The 15,087-nt window shown below is 52.2% G+C and overlaps 1 protein-coding gene across 10 annotated transcripts in view; it reads right to left on the bottom strand.

Annotated features, from left to right (window-relative positions):
- Positions 1-15,087, bottom strand: part of MPRIP (myosin phosphatase Rho interacting protein) — a 145,482-nt gene that overhangs the window by 64,855 nt on the left and 65,540 nt on the right. For all 10 annotated transcript variants that reach the window (XM_082706826.1, XM_082706831.1, XM_082706832.1 and 7 more), the window contains one exon: positions 142-293. In XM_082706826.1, the coding sequence (XP_082562952.1) occupies positions 142-293 (152 nt within the window). The remainder of the gene's footprint in view (positions 1-141; positions 294-15,087) is intronic.

Raw genomic sequence — 15,087 nt, 5'->3', positions numbered from 1 at the left:
CATGGTGGCAGTGTGAAGAGAGAGGGGACTCAGAAGAGGGAACACGCGTGGGGAAGAAAGTGATGGCCATCTTGCCAAATTTGTGCCAGAGGGAACTGGCCCAAGAACCTGCTGGAATGCAGAGGTGCTGGGCAGACTCACCCGCTGATGATCTCCTTGGTTTCCGCCCGGATGAAATGTTCCTTCTCAGGGGTCAGAATGCACAAGGAGAACTTCTGACCTGTCCGGCCCTCCCCATCCACCACGTCTGTGCACTGGTTCATGTTGATGGTGCCCTGAGGCAGGGTTGTGGGCTGCAAAGAAGAAGATGGGGCAGGGGGTCACACAGAGACGAGCACTCATGGGTCAGAGTATGGCAGCATGGGCTGCCCCACACCCCCAGGCCCTCCCAGCCCTCTGGCAGCTGTGTAGATCCCCAGTTACAACAGGGGCACAGGGTGGTGCTCTGCCTCATCCCCACCCTCATGGCCCCACTTTTGTCCTAGCCATCCCAGAGAGGAGAGGTGACAGGCCTGCTCTTCTCAGAGGACATCCAGCTGGACATTCCCTCCTAGCAGGAGAACAAGATTCCAGCTAGTAGCGGGGGAAGGGAGAGAGGCAGGAAGGGGACAGCTCCGTAACGACAGCTGGAAGGACAGAGGCAGCCAAGAGTCTGGTCTCCCAGGGGTTACAGCTCCGAGAGAGAGAGCAGTGAGAAAAAGCTCCAGAGGAGGTGGTTCCAAAATAGCAAGGTTATTTTTAGAGGCACGGAGGGAACCGGAGAGAAGCCACATCCTGGAAGGCGGGCTGTGGGGCTGGCAGGCTGGAGCCACAGTTATCAGAGATGCTGTAGAGGCAGACTGAGCCCACTCAGGGCAGGTGACCCCCCACCACCTGGCAGGACTGCCCAGCCGACGCCGGAGCAGCGAATAAAAACTTTTTCCTGTTCTGACACTGTTAGACACTGAAATGAGGAAAAGAACACCGAGAACAAGCAAAGAAGGCATTTAGAGGTTCCTGCTGGGGTGGGGGCAGCAAGGAGGACGTTCCTGGAGAGGATCTGTTAGCCCTGCACCCTCTGGCCTCTCACCTTCCCCCAAACAGGAAGGCACTCATGGGAGGGAAGTGAGGCACCAGGGCTGTCACCATCCCAAGGGCAAAGAGCTCCTGGCCTGGAGTCAGGCAAGGCACTACCCTAATGCCCCGTTCTGGTGGTTCTCCCAGCAAGGGAAGCCTTGGCCAGGACCCCTGATGGTGTGAGCGACGAGGTGGGGAGGCTGCCCAACTTCCCCGGCAGCTGCCAGCTTCCCTACTGAGTGGCCCCCAAGGATTCAGCACTTCTTGAGCTGGGTTCCTGACAAAGTGGCAGGGGAAGAAATAGCCACGGTGGCCAGCTGGTGGCTGCTTTATCAGGTACCTCCCTCCTAAGTCTCTGAGGTAGGTCCTAGCCCTGCCTGGCTGCAAGCTCCCTGTTGCCAGGGCACGGGGAAGAGGCCTGCTCTGAAGGTCAAGATGCTGGGTTCGGTGTGAATGCCAAGCTCAGGCCAACTCTAACCGCTACCAGAAACCCTTCTTCATCTGCCAAACGAAAGGAAGCAGGAAGCTCCCAGACCCCCTCCAGCTGGAGTGCATATGAGCTTCCTGGTACTTTCCAGGCCAGCCCACCAGCATCTCTGATGCACTGCTACCCCCCTCCTCAAGTCCTGGTATCCAACTACAGAAGTTGGACCAGAGGAGCACTGAGTGCCAGAGCCCTCACCCAGCATGGCTGCTGGCTTTCTGGTCCACAGGAGGGGAAGGAAGTAAGGTTCCCAACTCCCCAAACCCTTTCGTTATGGACCCTCTGGGCACAGCTCAGAATGCAGGTAGCAGGGCAGGTGAGCCAGCTGTGAGAGAACAGGGAGGCCTCTGACTTCAGCTGGGGCTAGGGGACGGGCCCGAGTCCCACTTGTGAGGGTGGGCCACACACATGCTAGGATGCTCTTCCTCAGGAAAGCAGCCTTGGAGGGTCTCTCCTGGGCACTCCTGAAGAGTCCTTGAGCTGGGAAAGGGGGCTTATTGGGTTATCCTGCAACCAACCAAAGGAGTTCTTCAGGAGCAGTGAACAAGGGGGGGAGGCCTGGGACCCACCTACTGGTCTTCTGGCTGGGGAGACCCATGAGCATGTAGAGGCTGAGTCCCCCTCCCCAGACGAGTGCTCCTCCCACAGCTTCAAGAAAGCACCCCTCCAACCCAGGGCAAGGCCTCCTAGGCTTCCCCACCACCTTGTTCCAGTTCCAGTCCTACTCTTCAGAATTTCTAATCCCAGGTCTTCTCTGGCATCATGCTACTGCCCCATCTGAACCCTCTTTGGGCAAACTAGGGGTCATGGCCTCTGCTCTCTCAGCTCAGCCTCCCGACGCAGAGGCACACGCTCCCAGTTGGTACCGACAAGGCTCCCTGGGGTGGCTTCTCCCAAGGCTTCTCTGGGGTGGGTCCTCTTGTATATGAAACAGGGACACTGACGCCACAGGTTGCTGTATTAGGGCCATGAGCAGGAACACAGAGCCCAGAGCGGGAGAGGGGAGGGCAGAGGAGCTCTTCTAGGGTGACTTTTCTTCCTTTGTCCTTGATAGCCTACCCAGTGCTTGGACTCATGGGTGTCACAGGTGCCAGTGTATGCCCACCTGTGACACAGGGATGCATGGATTAAGTTATCTGTGCCAATACCTTATAAACTATCACACACAGACACACACACACACACACACACACACACACACAGGTAAGCTAAACAGTGACAGTAAAACAGGCCAACAGAAATTCTAATACTCTTTTCTCCCTATACTTTCTAGTGGGCCATCTGAAGGCACGTGCTCATCTTTAGAAACTACCATTCCAGGGCTCAGTGGTCATGAAACTGCTCGCCATTCCCTCATGCACAGTCACTGGGTTTCCTGGACACGTGGCCAGAAGCTAGTGATGAGATTTCCCAGCTAGCCTCGCAGCGGAACAGGGTCATGGGACCTAGTTACAAACCAGGACCTTAGACATCCCACAACCTCTCTGGGCCTCAGTTGTTAACGTATACAAAATGAGTTCTCTCCCTCCTTCCAGAAGAGCCTTCAGAGGTGTCAATCAAAGGCAAAAACAACAAGCTACAGCTGCAGGAAATGAGCATTTATTTACTACCTGTGTGTCTTGTGATTACAACCTCTCTCAGGCTTCCTTAAACACTACTCATGAGGTGGGCATAATCTAACCCTGTCACATACAGGGAAGAGGGAGGAGAGGCAGGTGCTATGGAAATAGTTCCTCCTGAGTCTCAATGGTGCCACCTGCCGTGAAGTGGCTCACTGTCTCAGATGGGTACCGAAGGCCAGGCCCCGGGCCAGTGCGTCCTCTCACGGACGACTCCCAAACTCCTATGACGCTGTCTGTACCGCCACCCCCATTTGCCCCTTCGTTAGTCTGTGCTCAACCACAACTCCTGCACCCAGAGCTTGGGTGCTTTAGCCAAGGGCCTCCAGAGAGCCCCCAGGCCCAGGTGTGGCCCTCCCCACTTCAGAGCAGGAGCAGGTCATACCCGTCCATATTCTCAGCATGGAGGAGAGAATGGATCCTTGACAACCCATCTCCCAGCTGGCCAGCCCCTCTGCTTGAAGAGCAAGGGCAGATATCTAGGCCGCAACCCAAATCCAGCCAGAGGGGTGCCCTCGCTCCCATGCCATCCGCAGAGACCCAGTTCCATCTGACAAGCTCCCTGCTCTCATTTCGCACCTCCAGCTGTGAAGAATCCAGGCCTCCTACCAGGCTGAGCGGCACCCAGTTTTGCTCGATTTCAAGAAAGGGATGGCTATCTGCAGGCCTTCGAGCTCAGCTGTGTTGCGAAGTTATGGGTTAACTCTTTAGCCAGCAATGTCACCAGATGGCCCTCTAGCTATCTGGGGGTTTCCAGTCCTCTTCTGGTCTCCACACGACACCAGCTAAGATGGCAGAGCTGCGGCAGTGTCAACAAATCCCCAGGCCGGAGACTACATAAGCATGAAATGACCAAGCTGGAGGACTAAGACAAGGGCCTCTCTCCGGGGATGTGATGACATCCTGCTGAGAACCCAGCCCTCCTGTCATCCACCCAATGGCCCACAAAAGGCCAAGGAAACCTCTGTCCACTGTAGCTGGGCACTTGTCAGATGCTTGCTTTGAAAGATCCTCCTACAAAAGCCTTAGCCCCTGGATACCCTCCACCCCCATCCCTGGCCCAAGCAGGTGCACTTTGGGGAAAACAGGTAGCCTCCATTTCTTGTTGGATCCTGGAAGTTTGGAAGGTAAGCTTCTCTCAGAGAGATAGAAGAGGAGAGTAGGACAGAAGTACAAAGAGGTGCCATTTACAGCTACAGGTGGGGACCCTTTCCTCCAGGAAGCTGTGCTTATACAACCAGAGGTCAGGTAAAACTTGGATAGAATGGCCCACTTCTCCATTCAGATGGGTAAACAGAGACCCACAGAAACAAAGGCTTTCACCCAGGGCCAGGAAGTGCTCACAGAATCTGAAGGTCAAAAGTGCCTTTCAAGGTGAAGGCCAACGCAGTGCACTGCAGGTCCTGCAACAGTTCGTGTATTTCAGAACTATCTGTCCACGACTGACTGAGAATCACACATTTCATGCTAGGAAGAACAGGTGTATGGGCATGCACACACACAGAATGAAAAATCAGGGATCAAGACTTTTCCCACCTGTCCTGTACTCCGTATTATTGCTCCATCACACTCCCTACGACCCACTTAAGGAACAGGACAAGCAGTGCTATTTGTTGACAGCAGTCAGCCAGCACCTCTGTGCACTGCCAGAAGTAGGCGTGAGTATGCTCCAGGTAGGCCAAAAAGACTCTCCTTGCAGGAGGAGCCACCGGGGCAAGAATAATCCCAACTGTCTTCTAGGGTCGGCCAGGGCCCTGGATAAGAACTTACAGGTTCACCCTGATGACAGCCTCAGGAGGAAGGCACTGTAATGGCTTGTAAGTGGGGCCCAGAGGGATAAAGGGCCCTGGAACCCACTGGGGTCACCCGGGACAAGTGTGGCCCAGGGTTACTGCCGAACCAGTAGGATCAGACACGGCCTAGGCAGTAACACAAGCTCCCTTGCCCTCCTCAGAGAGGGGGAAAGCAGCTCCCATAAGCTCCTGTACAGAGGCTGGCTGGGCAGCCACACCAAAGGCTTGGTTAGGCCACCTGAGCCAGGTCCAGGGAGAGACCACATACATCGTTTCTTGAGGATTAAAGGAGGTCAGACCAGAATTTTCTGTGGAAGGAAGGTGTCCCGTGGGGAGCTTCTCTGAGTACTGCACCCCATGTCAGGCGCCCCTGGAACCCCATGCCCTGAGAGGAACACATGCTGGTCAGGACCACAGAGACTGTCTCTGGCTCTTCAAACTGCTCAGAGTCCTGACTCGAACAAATCACGAGTCCCTCTCACAAGAGGTGGACACCAAATGCCATGCAGGTGTAGAACAGGCCACCTGATGCTCCACCCTCCAAGGCCACAGTTCTCCCTAGCACGCAGCTCTCTTTAGATGGATAGCCTCAAAGTCCAAGTTCTCAGAGAAAACGGGAAAGAAAAATGGAAAAGGAGTCTTGAGAAATAACCACGAAACCACCCTGAATCGGAGAGCAAAAGCCCCCACTGGCCCCTCTGGCAGCTCAGAGAAGGCTTCCCCCAACCTCAGCCAGGGGCCTCAGGGCAGCAGGGAGGGATGAGGAGCTGCTTAGGTGCCCGCCAGGCCGAACTGCTTTCCTCCCGTTGCCTGCATGGCCAGAAGCCAGCGAAGTTCCCTGGCCAGGCGTGTGGCCAGCCTCCCCTAGATCCCACAGTCCTCAGGGCTTACTGGGCAGTTTCACAGCCATCCCCCACACCGGAGCTGGAGCCGCACACAGCAGCCCCGAGGCCAGGGTGCGCCTGCAGCCTCGCTGCCCGGCGTCGGATGCCAGGTCTGTCTGTGCCTGTGATCTCACACGGCCTCCTCTGAAGGAAGAAGTGACTCTGCACCCCTTCGTGCCCTTCAGGACTCCAGCATGAACCCTAACTGCTGCAACTCTGCCCACAGGAGGAGGCTGGGCCAGCCATGCTGGGGCCTACAGCATGGAGAACTTATCAGCTGTGGACCCATCACCCTGGGAGGGGGGAACCAAACATGACCGTGCTCCCAGGCCCTTCTTCCCCACAAAGGCTCGAGAATCTAATGTAGCCTCTGGGCTTTACGTTTCCAGTGCCTATGAGCCAAGAAGAGCACCACCTTCAGAACAGAATGCTAGCTCTGCCAATCACCATGAAAGTCACTTTGGGCAAGCTGCAAAGTTTAAGTAAGCTTCAGCTTCCACAAGTGTAAAATGGGATTAACAATATCCTTTACTTCAAATGCAAAATGGAGCAGCTGCTGTGGACAGCAGTCTGGAGATTCCTCAACAAGTAAAACATGGAGTTACCATATGACTCAGCAGTTCTGCTCCTAAGTTTACGCCCCAAAGAACTGAAAACAGGTTTCTGAACAAAACATACACAAATGTTCGTAGCAGCACTATTCACGACAGCCAAAAGGTAGAAACAGCCTAAATGTCTATTAGTGGATGCACGGATGGGGCGCCTCAGTGGCTCAGGCGGCTGAGAACGCAACTCTTGGTTTGTGATCTCAGGGTCATGGGATCGAGCTCAGCGTTGGGCAGAGAGCCTGCTTCAAATTCCCTCCACCTCCCCTTCTGCCCCTCCCTGCACTCACACTCTCGAGCTCTCTAAAATAATTAAAGAAAAAAAAAAAGTCAAAAACAGAAAGAACAAAATGTCTAGCCATACAATAAAATGGTATTCAGCCATAAGAAGAATGAAACATCGACACACACTTCAATGTAGATGAAAACATTGCGCTAAGTGAAAGAAGCCAGAGACAAAGGGACAAACATTGTATAATTTAGTTTCGATGAAATATCCAGAATAGGCAAATTCACAGAGACAGAAAGCAGATTAATGGTTGCTAGGGGATGAGTGGGGGAGTGGGGAATGAGGAGTGACTGCTTAATGGGTATGAGATTTCTGTTTGGAATGATGAGAAAGTTCTACAACTAGATAGTGGTGATGGTTGCAAAACTTCACCCACATACTAAATGCCACTGAACTATACACTTTGAAGTGGTTAATACAGTAGTTTTTTTGTTATGTGTATTTTACCACAATAAAAAAAATCCCTCACCTCACAGAGATTGCCACGAGACTAGAGAGGATACTGTTCAGATGAAGTGAGGGCTCAGGGTTGGCACAAAACCCAGGCTGCTTCCCCTGCTGTTTCTCAGTGCACACACACACACAGTCCCCACCAAGCAACGGGGTGGTGGTAAGAAGACAATTTATTCAATACATTTTCTCTGAATGCTTCCCACAAGGAAAAGGGAAGAAGGCATTAGGCACATCTGTCTCCTACCTGGGGACAGAGAAGAGGCCAGCAGGGTGAAGACGAGAACTGGCCTGGCTGGACTGGAGGGAGCTCTAGGCACCACAGGCCATCCTCTCCCTGAGAACTGAGGCAAAGCCAGGCCTCAATGCCCACACTGGAGGCCAGCAGCTGGCCCAAGATGGCCACCAGGAGGCTCTTGAAAATGACAGGCCAAACCAAGGGCAGCAGAGTAGCTCATATTTATTCTCTGTGCCTCCTGGTCCCTATCTCAAGGCCCTGGGGTGTTCATCCTTCTCTAGAGCACCAGACACTTGACCTGCACTGTGGTCAGCCTTTGTCCCCATCCACTCCCAGGCACAGGCAGGCCCATGTTTGAGTGTCGCATCCACGTCTTTCCTACTGCCCACCATACAGTCACCCCACTGCCCACTGGTCCAAATCGAGCCAGGCAGATGGGAGTCTCAAACCTGCGATGTGTTCTGGGGGAGGCATGACAAGAGCAACTGGCATCCAGTGGTAAGGTCTATGGCTTCTCCTCTCCCAGGCATGGCACTTAGTTCCTCAGCACTGTTCAGCAGTTAGAATCCGGGGCAAGGTGGGCCCCCTGTGGCTGCCAGTACTGGCCCCAGAATCTTCCATGAGCATGAACATGGCCGTGCCTTAGCTGCTCCCCCGGGCTCAAGCCCAAGCTCTCCACCCTGTGTTTGAGGCTCTCAAGAGCCCCTTCCTCATGGGCCTAGGTGACCCACGGAGAAACAGGCCAGCTTCCTTCAGAGTCATCTCCTGCCAGATGTCTGCCTCACATCCTTTACCTCCTGGATGATCACCCCGTCCTCTCTGAAGGGAAGAGCCCTACATGTAGCCTTGGGTCCATGTATGGGTCTGCCCATCTGTTCTCCATGCTAGCTGGTAAGGTCCTCAATAAAATAAATTTGATTTCCCTCTATATGTCTACGCTGGCCCAGCTTTAGCACATATTTTTGAATAATATATGAAACAAACCAACCACTCTAAATGTATACTGCAGATTCACTATATAAACACTATGCTTTGTTTATAAATATTTTAAAGCGTATGTAACATAATAAATATTATAAATGTTTCACTTATCAAGTTGGAATACCCAACCTTACCAAATCCCATGTTTGTTAAGTGGACAGTGGGACGCTCCTCGTGCAAAGGTGAGAGCGTAACAAATCCTCCACTGTCTGAAGGGCATGAAGGGTAGGAGCTGACCTGAAGGAGAGGCAGGGCCCAGAAAGGGAACCTGACCTCCAGGGGCCCGTAGTCTATAAGTATGACTCCTGGGGCCGGGACTGTTGCAACCAGCAGATGATCAAGTCGAAGGCAAGAGGTGGGTGCAGCCATCCTGCATAAGTCCATTTATAGGAAATGGCCAGAAAAGTACATGGATAGAGACAGAAAATAGATTAGTGGTTGCCGGGGGCTGGGGAAGATTAGGGGTGATGGGTAAGGGGTACAGGGTTCCTTTGGCTGGCATGGGGTATGGGGAATGTTCTTAAAATTAGATCATGGCAATGGCTGTATAGTCCTGTAACTAAAAGAAAACTACTTGCATACTTAAAAACAAAACAAAACAAAACATGGCTCAGGTAGAGAAATAATCACGATGTGCGGCTGGCAGGGGAGGCACTTCAATTCACTCAGACTCCTGCAGGAAGAACACGCACAGCCCACTGCCTCCAGCCCAGGCCCACAGGGTGTTTGAGACCCGTCCCTCTGCCCCACATTTCAGACATGGAAGCCAAGGCCCAGACAGGCACAAGGATTGGAGCCCAGCTTTCCAAACCCTAACCTACCTCAGCACTTTGACCTCAACTGCAGCGGCTAGAGCCAACCAGCCCCAAAGAGCTAACATCCCATTTACCAGCCTCTGACAACATGCGTCATCGGCACAGAGGACAGGGCTGAGCACTTACTCTGCTGGGAGGTACCTCCTGCCAGCGGTGATACTCAATGAGCAGGTGATCCCATCCCTAGGAGGTCCCCTTCTCAAGATTTAGCTCTGGCCCCATCCAGGAGTGGGCTGGGCTTTCTGAAGCATTCAGCAGAAAGGGGCCCAAAGACAGGGGAACGTCTGCTAATCCCAAGCAGCACCGGGAAGAGCTGTGCCCAGGGCCATGGCCACACTGGGGCTGTAGCCCGGGAGCTGCAGAAGAGAAGAGGGGCTGCTTAGCCCAACACAGTACGTGCAGAGGTGCTGTGGAAATGACCCACTCGGGGCTTTGTCAAGCAGCCAACCTCCCTGCCTTTGTGGGGCCTTGTTAGGGTTGGCTAAGCTTCTTTTTTTTTTTTTGAGGGAAAAAGGAATACAACAAGGACCTTTTTCACTCGCTGCCAATGCCAGGAAGTTCCTTCTCATACCTGCTGTGCCAGACGGGCCTGCTGGCTTGGGCCACTGACTGCACAGCAGAGAAGCACAGGCTCCTGCCAAGCAGTCAAGGGCCCTCAGCTCTCCTTGGGAAGCCATCGCCACTCAACCAAGGCTCACCTTGCTCCTAAGACTGGAGGCAAGGGAACACAGGGAAGAACACCTTTTCTCCTCCTCATCCCACCAACCCGCACGGCTGCAGGATTCCACAAGAATCAAGGGCTCACTATGCCATATATGACAATTAAAGTAAATCAAAGACCTAAACGTAAGAGCAAAAAATAGACAACTCTTAGAAGACAGGGCCAACAGCTTTCTAACATTGGATTTGGTATGATTCCTGGGATATGACACCAAAAGCAAAGGCAACAAACTTTTGTGTGTTGAGGAACGCCTGGGTGGCTCAGTTGGTTAAGTGTCTGCCTTCGGCTCAGGTCATGATCCCCGGGTCATGGGATCGAGCCCCGCATCCGGCTCCCTGCTCAGTGGGGAGCCTGTTTCTTTCTTTCCCTCTCCCCTGCTTGTATGCTCTCTCTCTCAAATAAATAAATAAAATCTTAAAAAAAAAACAAACCCACAACTTCTGTGTGTCAAAGAACATTATCACAAGAGTGAAAAGGCAACCCACAGAATGGGAGAAAACAGTTGCAAATCACGATCTGATAAAGAATTAATGTGCAGAATATATAAGGAATTCCTAAAACTGAAGGGCAAAAAAAAAAAAAAAAAAAAAAAAAAAAACAATAAAAGGCTTAAAGACTTAGATAGACATTTCTCCAAAGATAAGCAAATGTCCAATAAGCACACGAAGAAATGTTCGACACATCATTAGTTATTAGGGAAATGCAAACTAAACCCACAAAGAGATACCACTTTAAACCTACAAGGATGGCTTTAATTTAAAAAAAGAAAATAACAACTGTTGGCAAGAATGAGGAGAAACTGAGACACTGTGCACTGCTAGTGGGAAGATAAAATCGTAGAGCCACTGAGAGAAACGGTTGAATCACCGAAAGAAACAGTTTGGCAGGTTCTTGAAAAATTAAGTACAGAACTACCATATCACACAGCAATCCCACTTCTAGATGTATACCCAGAAGAACTAAAGCACGGGATTCGAGGAGAGGTTTGTACACCCATGCTCATTTTAGCATTATTCACAATAGCAAAAAGGCAGAAACAACCCAAGTGCCCACTGATGCATGACCAGATAAACAAAATGTGGCATACACATACGAGAGACTATTATTCAGGCATAGAAAGAAATGAAGTTTGGATACATTGGATATCATGGTTGAACTTAAAAACACTTTATTAAGTGAAATACACCAGACACGAAAGGACAAACATTAGTGTTTACCTGCTATGGAGTTTCGGTTCGGGAAGATGAAAGAGTTTTAGAGATGGATGGTGGTGATGATGAGGGTTGCACAAGCATCTGAATACACTGAATGTCACCGAACTGGACACTGACAGGATAGTGTCGTGTTATATATACCTGCACACACACACACGTATTCACACTCACAAAGAACCAACTGTCCAGGCCAACTTGGACTCCCACGTCGGGAAGAAAGGCAACCTCACATCGGGAAGAAAGGCAACCTGTAGAAACAGGGCAGTGAGCACAGGCAAATGCCTCCTGTGGGCTGACGTGCTCCTGTGTGGAACTGATCACAGAGTGATGGAGCCTGGCCAAGGCTAGCCCAGCTTACAGTGGCCGTGCGTGAGGTCCTCCCCAGCAGAGAACAGAGGCCTCAGTGAGCACACATCTCAACCCCCCCACCCCCCCAGTTTCCTATTCCCACCTCTCCCCATTTCCAATCCTCAGCTCAAGGGCAGGAGGGACACCTCTCCCCGCAAAGCATGGGACCCCAGAATCCTGCTGTTCTTTTCTCCTATAGGGTATCAATACTTTACACCACACCTGGACCTGGACAACGTAAGAACTATTTTCCTGGAAGGTATGGTGACCTCAGGTACAAACTATGAACAAATGAGCACCTGTTACAGGTATGAGACTTCTGACTTGAACAGGACTAGTCTGGTTTAGTACACTGGCCTAGTCTGGCGAGAGCCAGCAAGCTGACTTCCTGAGCTCCGGCCCTGGAAGTCAATCGATTTCCTTCACCTCCCCCCCAACAGAACCACTAAACCACGCCTTCATAGTTTTGCCTTCTTGGTTTCCACCTGGCACCTGTGCCCCTCTTACTCCCCAGTTCTTGGCCAGCCTGTCTGCCTGCCTGCGCAAATGTCCCTTGTCTCGGCCCCTTCTCCTGGTAGGTCATACAGTCTTTGGGGGCCGACCTAGAAGACTCCTGTCTGACTCACACCTGGGCCTGTGGGAGTGTGGCCCCTGCCTAAGTTCTCAGGAACCAGACGCTACTTCAACTTTATACTTACAACCCCATCTACTGAGAGTGAAGGAAGTCTTCAAGGCCCTGCCTACGAGCCCATGTATCACCTTACAGACTTGTGGGACAGATGTTTAGGTACAGAGGACAGGCATTTATGGCACCTACTGCATGCCAGGCACTGTGTTACGGGGGTGCAGCTCCCAAGAATCCTCAGACCCCAGAGAAGTGAGGCAGCAGAGGAAACGAAGGCCCGGACTGGAATGCTGACGGTGTGTGGGGTGCAGAGTGACTGACTGGGATATGCGGAAAAGACAGAGCCAGAAGGACTCAAAGCCTATGAGGCTGAGAATGAAGAGCAGCCAGGGATGACACTGGGATTTAGGCCTCTGATTCAGGGCTAGAACAGGTACTAAAGAACGAGATTTTTTTCCTTCCTTCATTCCTTCTGATATGGGAAACAGAGGCAGAAGAAAAGTTACTAAATTTCCTTAACCTCTGCCAAGTCCTTGAAACAAGCAGAGTGGCGTTCCTCTAGACTCAACTGCCTCCACCTTCATACTTTGCTAAGGGCAAAAGGCAATCCTAGCCTGACCGTACGCCTCCCACCCCAAGCAGGATCCTGTGGGTCTGCCTGAACATATACAAATTCCTTTGGAAACTTCCTTTATCTCTAAACCCTCCAAGATACATGCTGGGGATCATCCCCAAGCATATGGCCCACCAATATATATCTGAAGGGTCTCATGACTAAGGTTTTATTAGACAGTAATAAATGACCTTTTCCCAACAACTGCTAGCCCCTCAAGGTCCTGGAAACCTTGCTTCCAAAATTCCTTAGAAACCTATGCCATCCCTGACTGCCTCCCATCTTGCAAGCATATAATAGACCACTCCTCACAACCCCAGGGCAACAGCTCTTTCTGTCCACAGGTCCTGTCCCCATGCTCTAATAAACCACCATTCTGCACCAAAGATGTCTCAAGAAGTCTTTCTTGGTCTTCGGCTCTGGACCTCACCCTACCGAACCTCACTTATATTCTAAAAAGTTCATTCATCCTTTCCTTTTCCTTTTCTCCTTCCTTTCTTCCTTTTGTGCTTGGCCTATATTCCAACTACCTTTTTTCTACTTCCCTGCCTTCACAGAAAACAGACCCTCCTAAGCTAACGCCACAAGTAATGGGACTCAGGCAGCCAGGATGAGAAGGCAAGTGGAGTTGTAGAGGCAGAGAGACAGCAGCCTGTTTAGACTGTGCGAGCTGGAAAGTTCTCAAGGAGACCACTAAGGGCTGGCCGAGAGGACAGCCTGGCTAGAGCAGGGGTGTGGCAGGAAAGGAAGAGATGCGTCCAGGGGTGAAGGACAAGGATAGGTCCAGGGGTGAAGGATGGAGCAGGAACACTGGCAGGGCACAGTCTGAGGAAATGAGGGAGGCTGAAGGGGGTGGCAATCAAGTAAAGGACTTAAACTCAGCTTTCCTCCTCTCAGTTCAATGGAGACAGGAACAGTGACAGTCCCTGTCAACAGTCATGTCACTTCCCAACAGAAAGAGCTTCCTTCTGGGAAAGGATCATGTCCATCAGAGTGGAAGGCCTGAGACACTGGGTATCCAGCAGGTGACAAGCAGGGCCCTGAGGGATCAGACAGCCCAAGGGCACTCAGGCAGCTGGGCAGAGCTGACCTCACCCCATGAAGCCCAGGGCCACCAGGTGGCCTTCCTGGAGCCAAGGGATCCCAGGTCCTCCCTTGTGGGTTAGGGCGACCCAGGATTTGGCAGCTGACACAGAGCCCCAGCAGGCCACTCGGTCCTCCCCTGATCTCTCTCAATTTCCACCTGCTCTGAAATGCCTCTCAAAGCAGCCCCAGCCACAGTCCAAGGAGGCCATCTTCCTCCAAAAGAAGGAGCAGAGAAGGTGGCTTGAGGATGGGGCTCACACAAGTCAGGACTTAACAAAGGCCAGAAATAAACAGAACTTGGTTCATAGGAGTGACAAGCAGTGGAGAGAAGGGCCCTAAATAGAGGCCTACAGGAGCCAACTGAAAGACCCAGGGCTGTGTAATCTAGAGAATGAGGAATGACTGAGGAGAGGCTGGGGTTAATAGGGCTATGGTCTCCAAAAATCATTAGTTCAACAAATGTGCACTGGACACCAGGCCCCGGGGACAGACATGGCACCCACCACACAGAGGGCAGTGCAAAACGGAGGCATCAACACAGCCTGGGGGAAGCATGGACAAGGAAGTTCAATGTCTTGAAGGCTTCTCGTGGCACCAGGACCAGACCTGTCTGGCAAGCTCATCACGGGAAGAGCCAGGCTCAGGGAGCAGGAACTGCAGACACGGAGTTCAGGGGAGATGAGGAAGGGCATTTGCTAAGGCTCTTTCAATACATGAACATTTTGTCCCTGTAAATCTGAGGATGGCATCATCTTCACTGGCATCACCTCCCCTGGGCAGGGAAGCAGGAGGTAAGGAGTGAAGCACAGGGAAGGGATGGGGGGCGAGGGGAGCCCAACAGCAGGGACTGGAGCACAGGTCTGACCAGGGCACAGTGAGGAAGCAGGAAGGTGAGAAAGCTGCCAGTCTCCCTCCAAATGCTGAGGGACCAGATGATGGAGGAATCCGGCCTCAGTTCCCCTGTTTTGATCCTGATGCCTTGGTTTAATCAGACAGAAAATTCTGAACGAGTCTTATCACTAAAGCACAGCTAAGCCTGAGAAGGATGCCAGGCCTCCATGGTCATTCACTCCCCACCGTCATCCGTCGCCACCACCACCAGGCCTCCCGCTGCAGAGGCAGGGAACAGAGGCTCCTGGCTCAACAGGTCACATGGCAAGGTGCCTCCGGCCACAGGAGGATGGAGGGAAGCCCTTGGTAACGCTGCATTTGTGACCTGAGCCCACCCACTGTCTAACTTCACTCCCACCACCCCAGCTCCACTTG

This window comes from Mustela nivalis (genome assembly GCF_964662115.1).
Source record: "Mustela nivalis genome assembly, chromosome: 17".
Classification (NCBI taxonomy): Eukaryota; Metazoa; Chordata; class Mammalia; order Carnivora; family Mustelidae; genus Mustela; species Mustela nivalis.
Note: the sequence above shows the minus strand (reverse complement) of the source record. Positions and strands in the feature narration are given on the sequence as shown.